General features: G+C 43.2%; 1 protein-coding gene across 1 annotated transcript in view; it reads left to right on the top strand.

Moving 5' to 3' along the window:
• The window catches only part of LOC147703553 (extracellular calcium-sensing receptor-like), a 299,497-nt gene extending 297,999 nt beyond the window's left edge, over window positions 1-1,498 (top strand). Inside the window, exon 6 of the mRNA XM_086929515.1 lies at window positions 579-1,498. Within this exon, the coding sequence (XP_086785641.1) occupies window positions 579-1,498 (920 nt within the window). The remainder of the gene's footprint in view (window positions 1-578) is intronic.
• The last annotated feature ends 12,677 nt before the right edge of the window (window positions 1,499-14,175 follow it).

The following is a 14,175-nucleotide window of genomic DNA, read 5'->3' as shown; positions in this document are numbered from 1 at the left end:
TAATAATGTACCACCACCATCCAGAGGTCCTTTACTGATAGATCCCCAAAGGCTGATTTTCTGGGATCTCTCTTCACCTCAGTTAGGACCGATAAATACTTTGTGCAAAAGGGCATGTCTAGAGTTGAATGTTACTTCATAAGTCAGGTGGAGGCATTTTATATTGATGAATGTTTACCTCGAATTTCTGATGGTAACCACACCAGGAATATTTGGGTGGTAACTACTGATAATCCTGCTTAGGGTGGTCATAGTGTAGTCACTATTTTAAAGTTATAAAATGTTCTAATAGCTAAGGAGGAGTTTCCTTGTGCAGAAGTAGCTCTCATTACAGAAAACGTTGGAGACCAATAGAATTCAGCTTGTTAATTGTCAGTATATAGTGCTAGCCTTATTTACCAGCAAAATCTATAATTACATACCACAAGCAATAAAGGATACATCTTCATTTTAAAATGTTTTGCCCACAATGCCTTCATTTTCTTTTTTTAATGTACCTAATATTTTGATATCCATTACACAGATAGTTTTCCATTTATTGATGCTTGCATGACTTTAGGTTTCAATGTCTTTTCCAGATTCTGCAGACTGCATGAAGTGCCCTGATGATCATTGGTCCAGTGTTTTAGGAGATCGATGCATACCAAAATCTCTTGTCTTCCTGTCCTATGAGGAGCCTCTGGGTTCAACATTAGCCGTTATGTGTATTTTGTTCTTCTGCAATACTTTCTATGTCCTTGGAGTCTTCATTTGGTACAGAGACACTCCAGTGGTGAGAGCGAACAATCGTGGCATAAGTTATCTCCTACTGGTGTCACTCATGTTGTGCTTTCTTAGTGCCCTGATTTTCATCGGGCATCCGAAGAAAGAAACCTGCATGTTGAGGCAAATTGTCTTTGGGATCGTCTTTTCCACGTGTGTTTCTTGTGTGCTTGCCAAAACTGTCACAGTTGTGATGGTCTTCAAAGCTACAAAGCCTGGCAGCAACCTCAAGAAGTTCTTAGGGAAAAAGATAGCCTACACAATCGTTCTGAGCTGCACATTAATTCAAATGACCATTGGGGTGGCATGGCTGACAACATCTCCATCTTTCCCAGAACATAGTACTAGCCCTGCCATGAGAGAGATAATTATTGGATGCAATGAGGGCTCCATCGTATGGTTCTACAGCATGTTGGCCTTCATGGGAATCTTGGCCAGTATGAGTTTCTTGATCTCCTTCCTGGCTAGGAACTTGCCTGACAGCTTCAACGAGACCAAGTTCATCACATTCAGCATGCTCGTGTTTGTCAGTGTTTGGTTATCATTCATTCCAGCTTATTTGAGCACAAAAGGGAAGTATCTGGTTGCTGTTGAGATATTTGCTATTTTGTCCTCTAGTGCCGGACTTCTCTTTTGTATGTTTGCCCCAAAAATATTCATAATATTTTGGAGGCCAGAGAGGAACACTCGAGACTATTTAATTTCAAAATCAAAGTTAGCTATGAAAAATAAATAAAAATGCTGGTGACTGAATGTATGCTTGTTTACTTTGGATCATTTACTGTCCCTACAGCTGTATGGTCTAAATGTGTTATGTATATCTGACAAATCATTCCTTTGTACAGTGTTATTATCATATAACCCGCCTGATCCTGAACCTCCTAATGCTTTGATAACACAAGCAAGAGAATTTCCCATTCAAGCAGCAGTTTTAAGGTAGTAGGAAACACTACATTCATTATTCATGCATTTGTGGTTGTTGGAATATTCTGTGCCTTGTAGCTATTTTTTTAGACACTGTCATGGATCTGGGGCCCACAATGTTTATGGGATCCCCAACAGTTGTGGAAGAGGTGCCGTGCAGCGGCCAGGGCGGCTGACCCTGGAACACCGGGGCTCACGGTTCAATCGCCGGCGGCAGGTTATCCCAGCACCATGTGCCTTCAGGCAATAGCTCGCTTAATCTCCCCAATGGCCACCAGCGCGTTGACACCCTTAGGGATAATTGTTGGTGCTGTACAAATACTGTTAGCCATGTATCTTGTTCAATCTTTACTCTCCTGTTCAGCATGTGACTTTGTGTTTGGGTCAGAGTGTTGTATTTTCAACTGAGATCAGTCAGGTGATGAGCATTTTGGGTTGGCTAAGAACAAGTTCTGAACTTAAGTTTATCCTGGGGGGCAGACCCATAGGGTCAGAAAGTGAAAGAGGAGGTGGACAGTTAACATGAATTTTAGTTGTGCGATTTCAGTGCTTATCTAAATCATAGTTAGTCTGTTTGCTATTTGAGGAGGTGTTGGCATTAACTCTAAAGATCCACTATCTAAGATTTGTGGGTCCGATTCACATAGGCCCGCTGCACTCGTGGCGGAGGACCTGCAGTCAAGAGCACGCTCCCTACAGCAAGTTGTTGTAACGACTTGTGCGGTAAAGTAACATGTGGTAATGTCGCATGCGGGGTACTGACTTCGTTGTAAAGGCTGGTCATTGTAAAGACTCACTAGGATTGGCAGCCATCATGGGGATGATAGCCTGTAGAGGTCAGCAGACCACCATGTTTTTATTTGTTTTTAAATAAAACAATTTTGTTCGAGATGCAACCCATTTTCTTTAAAGGAAATAGGGGTGTGTTTAAAGGAAAATACAAAGTGAAAGTTTTATTTTTTAAGAATAGGTAGTGGTCAATGGCAGTCGTCCACTATTGAGTACTCCATGAAAAGCCACAACGCCTCTTTGTATCACCATGCGTGGACGTCCTTGGATTGGTCCGATCAGCCCAACCGGGTTTGTGCCACAGTGTCCCACTGGTCGCAGGTGAGAAGGAAAGTGCAGGAACGTAAGGAGAAGACGCTCCAGTCAATCCTGATAACTTTGTTATGATAAACTCAAAATCCACAAACAAGCACTCAAGCACAATGTTGCCTGGCAGCCAGGAGTGTAAGTTTTTTTTCTTCAAAAAGTGAAGACTGAAGGTTTCCAATAATATTATGACCGATTAGTTATTTGATTTGTTTACATGTCTTATTGCTTTTTCATTATTTATTTAAGAGTGAAAATATCAAAGTGAGATTTACATGTTGGTGAAGAGATTCATGAGATTGAACATCAGTCTGAGAGGGGTATAAACCTTAGAGAATGTTTCATTGAAGGAGTATGGGATACATTTTTCAGTAATCTCACAGGTAAGGAGCTTTAGGAATCATCAAATCATTTTGTTTCAGAGATTTGCAAGGTTTGGATCTAGTACAGTGAAGTCATCGTTGGAGCCTAAGAGGATGCATTATGGTGCTATCTACGGGTCATTCCTGCCATTTCCTGCTGTCTGCAGCTTTACAAAACCACAACTGTTACAACACCACTGCAAAGGCGATTTAAGACTATGCAACTCCCTTTGTCCTGACCAGGTTGGCATGTCACCATGCCCCAGAAGTGTGTCCTTGAGTGCCGTCAGATGAGAGGGTCTCTGTTGGCCTTAATCGCACCTACACAATGCTTCCCCTGTCTGATACTCCACCACAAGCACCCAACACTGAACAGTGCAAACACTGAGTCTCACACCAGCTGCCTGATAAAAGAAGAGCTTCTGCCAAAACAGGTGAGAAAGCTAAGGTATGGTTGCAGAACCCATCTGTACTGATCCCACCAGACAGGCAGGCGGCCAATATGAATTTGTTGCATTTCCAACAAAACATCAGATTATCCTCTTTTTGAGTACAAAGAATTTGACCCTGAGCTGATGCATTTTGCTGAGTTATTGTACTCTGAAGTGATTAAAAGTCCTATTCTTTAAATCACGAAAGAGCACTGTCTGGACATTAGTGTATTGTCCCTCTTGTCTGATGGACCACTCCTCTACTGCAAGCAACATACAATGTTTGTAAAATTCCTTTATCTTCCTTACAGCCAATGTACGATTTCTATGATATGCTTACAATTGATAACCATCATATTCACTGACATACAATTCCACCACTACCTAGGGAGTAAAACACAAAAAAACAAGAACATATAACTTGTGCTACACACTTCCAATTACTATTCTTAACAAACCACTCATTTTGCAAATGCCATATTACCAATTATATATTGTCAAGGGACGGAGAGGAGGGTATTGTGAACGGTATCCTGAAGTCTACAGAGATTTGCAAATTTGTGGTTCATGCCAAGCAAAGGCATAAAAAGGCGTGAAGAAAGCGGCAGCAGGAGCTCGGACCCATGGGATGCCCCCTACCTCGTTCTTCATATAATGATATATCTCCCTATGTATCAGAATCACATAGTGACAGAAGGTAAACCAGATTTTGTATTATCAATTGAGCATTTCTATGGTGCTTATGCATGTGTGAGTTCATATGTCTGTGTGAGCTCAAGAGACTCTAGGTGTGTGTCTTTGCTGCATACTTTTATGTGTGCTAGCAAAACTGTGCACAGTTTATCCTTTAAAAATGTTCAAAAAACTGAGACCTGGTACTTGTTTAGGCAGGAGATGTGCCCTTGTGATTTGTGAGTGTGTCATCCTACGCAGTGATTTCCATTTTCTAGTGTGAATATGTGACTTTATGGACTAGTTACTTTGTGAGTGTGCAAGTGACTCACATATGTATGCTAGTGGGAATAGTATGTTTTTCACAGTAGGAAGCGCAGGAGTGGACTCAAGCTGGAGAACCCACAACATGGGCACAATGACATGTGAGAACTTCCTTAAGCAGGAATCTGGGGCAAACAAAGGGCATGCCTGGCCTAGAAACTGAAGTCCCACCCCTTGCTCCTGTCACCCACTAAATGACAGTGCTCAGAAATACTAATTTACATCAACTCTTTAAACAAAAGTCCTCTTGCAATTTCTTAAGGTAGCCCGTTTTTTTCCTCCTCACTTCATTGCCTATGTCTCCCGGTCCTAGGGTTCTTGATTCCGGTCCAGGGAGGACCTGGTTTGGCAGTTCGGGCTGGGATGTTCCCATGAGGCACAGGGTCAAGACTGATTTGCATATGGCCAGGCGTAAACTGGGGTGGCATGGTGAGCAAAGTAATTATGAATTTAACCCATATCTCTTGACTGGGGGTGAATGTTTTGATTTGTTCTGCATTCCGTCCATCAAATGTGTGTCTTTTCCCCTCTCCAGTTAGTAATGCAGGCCATACACCTACCCTGTCAGTGAACCTATTTTACCCCCATCATGTGCTAGACTAAACTAGGGGCATCCAGATGCATCCCACTTTGCTTTGGTAAAGGAAACTGGGCAACAAACTTTAGGGATACACATCAAAAGACAGCCTTGCCATCATTGGCAGAATCTCTTTTTCAAAGTTTACATTAGATGTTTGCATTACTTAGCATGTGCATTCTCTCATGTTTTCTCGTATTGCTTCTGTCATGTTTTGCTTCATTCAAGCACAGCCTGAGGCTCTTGATATTTCCCTAGATATGTGTCTAGCCATTACTTTATGCTTCCAATCCTTGAGCTAATCACCTGTCCTTGCTGGGGCGGTGGCCTAGAAGCAGCCTGCCAGTGGACAGCATGTTTGACTGGCTCTGGGCCAATCAAACGTACCTCATTTAGCACTATCTGACATGCAAATGATGTTTCTTTCTACAGTTTTGCATTCTCGGAGTGCATACTAAAGTTTACTATATGTTCTTAAAACCTTGCATGAAAATGTCGACCCTGACTTAAATAAAACATCTGATTGTACCCTCCTGTCTTTGAATTACCTGCATCTTACATTACATTATCTGCATGCCTCCTCTCTCTGAATACTGCCTGTTTTAAGTTATGTACATGTTTGCATTCATTTCTAATACTGTACTTCTGCAAACTGCTCACACCTCAACACAAAGATCACAACTTTTCCTCCTCCTGAAAGTCACTACCTGCACTCTAGGCTGACCTTATCTACTCTGGTTTATGTACTAATCCCTTCAACCATCTACATCACGAGTCTTCAAACTGTGGGGCGCGACCCCCAGGGGGCCGTGGAGTGATGCCAAGGGGGGCGCCTTCACAGTCTCACTTCTGCAGAGGCCCAAGGGCTTCAGCCCCCCTCCTCCCCCATCGTGTGCCTCAGGCTGGCTGCTGCTGCAGTGAAACTCGAGCTGTTGGGGGCTCGGCTGGGCAGTGTCTGGAGTCATCTCCTGCACGCTGAGTTTTTCACAGGTCTTTAAAGACCATTTGCATATTTACATGTCTTTGTAAACTTGTTACAGAGGCTTAGTTTTTTTCCTGGTTCCGGTACCCCCTGGGCCCCACTCTGCCTGTTCCTTACATTTGTATTTTACAATTACTGTTGTACTGTGAGAATGCATTTAATGAAAAGGAATATAAAGTAGGGTTGCCAAAAGAAAAATGCCTGCCTGTTTTGTTTAAAGAGCCTGGAAAGACCTTCTCTTGACACTAAATAGACTTTTAAATACAAAAGTATGTATGCATTCCTTATGTGTCTTTTCTGTCTTTTTTCTCTTCATCAGTCATGGATCATTGAGGCACCCCTAGAACACAATTATAAGTGCTTTCTATTTATATTTGCTGTTCAAAGTATGCACATATAAATGCTGAAAATACAGCTTTAGGTGACTGCTTATTTTTGTACCCACTGGGCCATCAAAATAATCTGCTGGCAACCCTAACCATAGGACTGTAAGTTTGTTGCAGGATAAGCACATTATTTATTTCCTCCACCCTCGATCCCCGATTAATGCCGCAATACTTTAACTTAGATCTTAAACCCTGCCTCGCCGTCAATAACATGATGAGTTACTTCAAGTGTCTGGAATGCGCCCTGCATTCAGACAACTCGCTCCTCATTCTCACCCTTCACTTTCATGCTCACCCTGCACTCACACTGATCACCATGCACTCACACCATTCACTAACTCACCCTGCACTCACAGTGATCACTCTGCACTCACAATGCACTTGCACTGTTCACCCTATATCTCACCCTGCAGTCACACGAGTACACTACTCATCTTACACTCATGTGACACTTCACTCACCTGTCCCCCTCACTGCTCAATATGCAACTTACTCAAACAAGCCCATCAGTAATCATACATTCATTCATCCCATTCTGAACTTGCATTCGCACCCAAATTCATAAATTCATACGCCACATCTCTCACCCTGCACACTCCTCTTACCCTACTCTCACACTGTTGCATCGCTCACCGTGCCCTCACATGGGCACTCTTGTCACCCACATAGTGTGCAGAGGGTTAATCTGCCTGTAACAAAGAACGTGTACTATGCAGATCACAGAACTGAGTGCGAGTAAACTATGAGTAGCGCTATAAAAATATGAAATGTTTGTCAGAAAGGTGCTATAGAGAGATGAGGTGCGTTGTTGGTGAGTGGCAGTGAAGGAATTTATGGAGAAGGAGGAAACGGGGGTGGGGCACCAAAAAAGACTGTTGCACCATGTGTGACCAGTGTTAGGACCAGCCCTGGCTGGGAGTGTTGGTCCTCTCTGAATTTCTGGTCTAGTGACTCCCCTGCTTCTGGCTATATTATTATTTACATTTGTAGTGTGCTACTGTTACCAAAAGATGTCCTGGGGCTAATAACCATCTGCTGCCTGTAGGAAAATGAGAAACACACAGAAGGAGAAGGAGAACCAGACACATGGGGTAACCTACAGGGCATAGAGAAAGGTTTTTATATCTTCCTAAAGGATAATAGATTCTTGGTGGAGTGAAGCAAAGGAGTGTGTAAGTTCCATAACTGCGCAGCCTGCACCAAAACAGCGAGACAGACAACTCATGCCTTCTTGAATTAGGGAACAATAAGTAGAGTGGCACAGGCCGAGAGGAGCATACGGGTCTGACCCGTATGCTTGGTGAGGAGAGATGAGAGGATGAGAGAGGACAGCAAGGGAGTGAGAGAATTCGATTGAAGAGGTCAGGGATGAGGAGAAATGTGAATTGCCGAAGAGAAGTGGGGACACGCAGGAAGTGAGTGTGAGCCAAAGGTGAGGGCTTCTGTTAGAACAAAGAGGAGATGTAAAAGTTGAATGGGGGGACTAGAGAGGTGTAAGATACAAATAGACAAAAATTTGAATGGAGAAACAAGGTGAATGAGAAATGCTGAGGGGCACGGGAGGTGACAGGACCAGAGAAGCCATGAGATAAACGCGAGAGACTGTTATAGATGAGGGCAGTGACAAGAGAGAATGGCAAGAGGTGATTAAAGGTGAAGTGAGAGGTTGAATGGGGAGAGTTCAGAAGTTGTAAAAAGGGGTGAAAGAAAATGGCCTGCAAAGTAAGAGAGGGATCCGGGGTTAGGAGAGGAGAGAGGGATGGAAGGGAGGGGGTGAGAGGAAAGCTGCATGGGTAAAATGCTTAACTCTGCACAAAAGCGCCAGGTTTTTAAGGGACCCCGGCTTCTCCTGGCCAGGGCCAGGTGAGCTTCTAATGTGGCAGCACATATTCCTGCGGAGTGGAAGGCCCTTCTCAAAGGTTGACTAGAAATCTTTCTGATGTTAATTGCTGTATGTTGGTTATAAACGGGTACTGATGGGGTGAAATCTTTTCTCAGTGTTACTGTGTGTAAAAAATGTCAAAATAATGAAGCAATGCTATCCCAAAATATACAGCATCACATAACATCACTTACATTTTCTTCCCACACAATTTAGTCAAGCCTGTCGCGTAATTTGGTCCTCACCTGCCTCATAATTCTAGTAGCCCTGCCTACAGGTTTAGAAAAGTTTAAAGACCTTTGCTCTACATGAACTCACATAACCCTCACCTAATGAGCACAACTAATGGATACTAATTTGATCCACCACAAAAACAGTGGAGTAAATGAGGAGAATGGTCTCCTTCAGAGCACAAGTCTGTTCCCAATAATCAACAACAGCCAATAACCTCTGGATGAAACACGAACCTTGCATTCTGGACCCGTGTAAAGGATAACTAGACAAAATATCGATTTCAAAATATCAAATTACCAAAATATCGAAGTCAAAATATAGAATGGACAAAATATCGAATGGACAGAATATAGTGGTGAAAAATATTGAATTGAAGGTAAGTAATATAATATCGATTTAGTAATTTTTACCCCTACGCTATCCAACGTTTTCCCTACAGTTGCACTCACTGGAGTGGGAATAGTAATTTTTGCCCCTACGCTATCCAACGCTTTCCCTACAGTTGCACTCACTGGAGTGGGAATAGTAATTATTACCCCTATGCTATCCAACGTTTTCCCTACTGTTGCACTCACTGGAGTGGTAATAGTAAATGTTACCCTCCCGCTATCCTACGGTAAAAATATAACTTCAATTAATTATTTAATAATTTAAAGGTTATTTAAGTATTTTTAAGTATGTTTTAGTTAATTATATTTATTATTTCATTAATTTTAAATTACTTTTAAGACATTTAAAAAAAAATCGATATTTTGACTAACTATATATTTTTAAACGATATTTTTGATTCAATATTTTTGTACTTACCTATTTGTAGATAGGAATTCGATAGTTTTGCATTCTATATTTTGGCATCGATATTTTGGTAAGTCTATATTTTTGTACTTGATATTATGTCAGTGATCCGGTGTAAAGTGCTTCAATGCCTCGTCAGAGCCATTAAGCGCTAAATAATTGCAATTACAATTATGTTTAATAGGAGTAAAAGAATATTAATGATGGCACACATATGTTTGTAAACTAAGTGATTGCTCAGTCCAGCAAGTGACTGTCTTCAATAAGATGTTTAATTGAATCCATTGAACAATTTTAATTGATTTTCATTCAGTTCCTTAACCATAATAACCTTTTTTTAACAAAAGTTTACTGAAGTCGTGTCTTCATGCAGATCTTTCAGAGCCCTGGGACAGGAGTTAAGATTGAATTATCCCTTCCTTCGTACAAAAGCCTGTTTTTTGGTTTGGCTATAATCGTAGGTTACACCACTATATGCCAAAGCTTTTGTCATTAGAAAAACAAGGGGGCATATTAACAAGATGTGCGTTAAAAAACGCACATCGCACATTTCACTATCGCCGGCTATCACCGGATTTTTTTCGCCGTGTTAGTGCGATATTATCAACACGCAACACGTAGGCGATAGTAAATCCTGCGATAGCCGGTGATAGTGAACACTAGCGTGTGAAAACAAGCATTGTTTTCACGCGCTAATGTGCGCCTTGATAATATGGAAGGTGGATTCAGCTTTATGATCCACACCCCCATGTTAACAATGCCTAACGCCTGGTCAGAGCAGGCGTTGGGAGACCTGCGATAAACAAGTTTATCACAGGTCTTTTCCTCCTAACGCCTGCCTTGGTGATAGGGTGTTCCCACCTCCAACCACATTTTACATGTGGTTGGACGTGGGAACGCCCACTTTGCATGTCATTAGCGATGTTTCTCGCCGACATGCAAAGTGATCTTGTGGCAGGCGTTGCAATGCCCTTGTTAATAGGGGGCTGGAAGTATCGCCGCTTTCTCGGCGAATTGTGCCGAGAAAGCGGCGATACATCAGCTTGTTAATATGCCCAAAATTTATAAAGAGCTCTTTTGAATGCAAACAGACTGTGCTTTCTTTCAATTCTTATTGGTCCATTGACACCTTGTGTGCATCTATTTCACACAGAAAAAGTACATGGGCCGTCTACTAAGCTGCGTAAAAAGGTGCCTTGAAATGTTGTGTATCTTGCCCTGGGAGATTGTTGTTAGGTTATTTGAAACGCTTCTTCTTGATGCACACTTGGTACAGCACAGATATAAACATCACTTAAAACCATCCATCTATTATCAACATTATTTAGGAAAGTGAAACCTTTAAACCATTCCATGCACGAATAGTGTACTAGCTTTTAAAAAGCTTTTAAAGTTCACTCCTTAAAAAAAGTATCAAAGTGAATATTGTGCCTATGTTCATAGTCTGGTTGATTTAGAATAATGCTACTTTTTATTTTGAACAAAGACCTGCTTTATATCCTGCAAATGTGCATTTATTTTCACCTGCCTTATTTAGACCCTGGCGGCCTGTACTCCATCTCGCCAGAGCATCCGAGGGATGTACTCAAGTGCCCTGGAAAACTAACCCTGCCTATTAAGAGCTCTGCATCTGTGGGGCTCATTTTAAGCGATTGAAACTTTGCTGAGCGGCACCTTGTTTAATGTGGCGGTTCAGCAACGTGTTTTGTTTTTCAAAAACAGCCACCGAAAGTCTGAGTATTTTTTTAAAAAACAAATCAGTAATGGCTTTGGCACACTGGGACTTTTCTTTCAGCTTGTGGCGGCCATTTTTACTATTTCATACTCAGGACGTTCAGCATTGTCTTGGCGGTCACAAAGAGGAAAAAAGTATATAAGAACATTAGCTTTATTTAGGGCAGACTGTTTGAGGTACTTACCTGACTGCCCAATGTCTGTGGTAAAAACAATGGTTTGGTGGACATAGTAGTCCTCTGTGTTTGTGTACCCTCTCTGCCAAACTCCAAATCAGACCCTTAGGGTCTTATTATGAGTTCAATATTCCATAAACCACTGTGGCAGTAGTCCGACCGCCGCAAGCTCAGCGATCTGACCTCTGTATTACTAGATTGTCGGATTGCTTTTGCAAAAGACCGCGGTCGAACCGCCAACCCCGCCAGTCATCTGCAGACTACTGCGACTGCAGTCGGGGAGATTCAAATGCCATTTGGAGGTATAGAGGAGTCTACCTGCTGTCCGTATTACAAGCTAGCTTTCCAATGAGCCAACCACAGCAGTGGGACCGCCGTTTAAAGGTCGGCGGAAATTAACGATTTGGGGTGCAGACTCACCCCTTTCCTATTCTTCCCATCAGAGTTCAATGCAGATCCCTTTTTCTAGGTCCCCCCTTCACAGCAGCATCTTCACCCCGAGAAATACGATACTGTCTGCAGTGATACACAGGTAAGTGCTCTTTGTACCATATACCCATTGCCTGGACTGCCCACATATGGGTTGAACTTCGGCAATGGATAGGTGCCATTTTTTTACATGTATTAGGCATATGTGTGCATTTGACACATATGCAGTCGAATTGCTCACACAGACATCGGTATGTATGGAAAACTAGTCACCATGATCCCCTCAGGGGTGATTAGTGTTGCGCTACATAAATATAATTAACGCATCACAATGTGTGTGTGTGTTTACACGAACAGAGGCCGAAATGCTGTTGAAGGAGTAAAATGATGGAACACATTCGAGAAGTTGGTGAGGTGAGCTGTAGCCATGCACAGATTTTAAAAGGCAGAAGTATTGCCTAGCGCTGCACACATGCACCTAATGAACGAGGAAAGAACTAGAAGAGAATCAAGCTGGGAAGTCGGAGCAGAGACTTCCCATCCTTTAAAAAGTCCATATTTCACCCACTCCTGCTAGGCTGAAAGAGGCTGAAATATCGAACGGGGTCCACACCCCAACCTCCTCTTAGGATTCTCTGGGTTCACAAAGGTGAACAAATACAGGAAGACACATCGAGCTGCAGCCCTTAAAACTAACCCTGGGTGTACTTCTCGGAGTTGCGCTACGCGGAACTCCGCAAAGTGGCGGAGTTCCATAGAAAAATGTGATTTGCAGTGATTGCACACTGTGGATGCTTGTCCTCACTGTGCAATAATTGTGAATGGCACCTTGCACAGCGCAAGCGGTCCCTTCTTTCCCTTTTCTGCCGGTCGAGATTTTTAATCGAGCAGCTTCTTTCTCAACGCAAACAAGTAGTTTCTCATTGCGAGCGTTCGCGAGCATACGTGACTACTCACAATGAGACAAGCGACCACCCCACATTGAGAAATCTCACCCGGATATTTATTTTCTATAATCGCTCTCACCAACTTGATGTTGACGATCGCGAACAAGGAAGAATCTCACCGGAGGTTGATTTTCCACGCTTGCGGTTGCCAACTTGACGATGATGAATGCAAGCAAGGAAAAAAACTCCACTCTGCTACGCGGAGCAGAGTTTTGGGGAACTCCGCGAGCTCCACGTTACGAAGAGTGTGGGAAACTCCGCAAACTCCTCGAGCAGAGCGGAGTTCACCACCCAGGGTTAATTAAAACCGGCCTCAAGCAGCTTCAGTTTAATGTCCAATTTTTCACTTGTCTGAACATGGCTTCATCTGTAGCTATTCCACATTTTACGTCAATGGTGTTATCGGTCTCAAAAGGATAAAATGCTAGGTTTCGGACTTGTGACCAATAGATCACACATACAGTACCTACAATGCTTGAACCACCTTGCGGGCTCCTCACAGATAAGTCTGGTTGATTCTTCTTGCATATACTTGTTGTGACTTCACCAACATAATCATCACTTAGTTTTTCATCCTATTATCCACACTTTATGTCAGGCAGGCATTACCTATTTAGACAGAACCCAGGGTGAAGCAACCTTCTGGTCAGCTTTGCCATCGCAGACCATGTGAATTTGAGCGCTTTTTGGCTGCAGTACACACTGCTTCCTGTCAACAGAAGCATGTGAGAGCTCTTGCAAGAACTGTACTTCAGGGCTCCCTTCTGCAGGATGCCCGTGGTCCCTGCAGGGGACCCCGTAGGAGGGCAGCCCCCCGTAGTACCTTTGAGGGGGCCGAGCAGCCGGATCCTGGGGGCGGCGCGGGCAGGCCGCCGGTGAGGTATAAGGGGCTCCACTTCCTCACCCGCACCCTCTTTGCCGCTGCTCCCCCCTTCCAGTCGGGTCACGTAGGCAGGTTGCTCCCAGGCCACCATTTCTATTAGGCCCATAGGTAGAATCTCCCACCAGGACTAGGATCCCCCTTACATCGTATGCCGCGTGTGACGTGACCCTAATTTGCATTGAGTTTCGGCCTTCAGGCTTATACCCCCCTCCGCCTACGTACTTCAGGGCTCCCTTCTGCCTAAGGTATCTACATCTCTGTGAAATGTAGGAGTGTCACAGGCAGATCAACAAATTCTGAGGTGTGAGCGGCATCATTTTGCTGTATGCCACTAGAGCACACATTATTGCCTTTAGGTCCTTGAATCTGCATGGAGAGAAAACTAGGCCTCACCTTTACGTCAGCAGCTATTGTTTAGTCCAGAGACCTGTAAGAGACCAGTGTGGTCAGGCACGTGTCAGTCAGGGGCTCTGAGGGAAACGTTGGGCTGTTGCTATGTCTTCCACCAACCTATGCTTGCCCAGGAGCATACATTTAAAACAAGCTATCTCAGAATGTACATACCAGTGCAGTAACCAAC

The sequence above is a fragment of the Lissotriton vulgaris genome, chromosome 7 (genome assembly GCF_964263255.1).
Source record: "Lissotriton vulgaris chromosome 7, aLisVul1.2, whole genome shotgun sequence".
NCBI classification, from domain to species: domain Eukaryota; kingdom Metazoa; phylum Chordata; class Amphibia; order Caudata; family Salamandridae; genus Lissotriton; species Lissotriton vulgaris.
The sequence above is the reverse complement of the archived record's forward strand: the minus strand, read 5'-3'. Positions and strand labels throughout refer to the sequence as shown.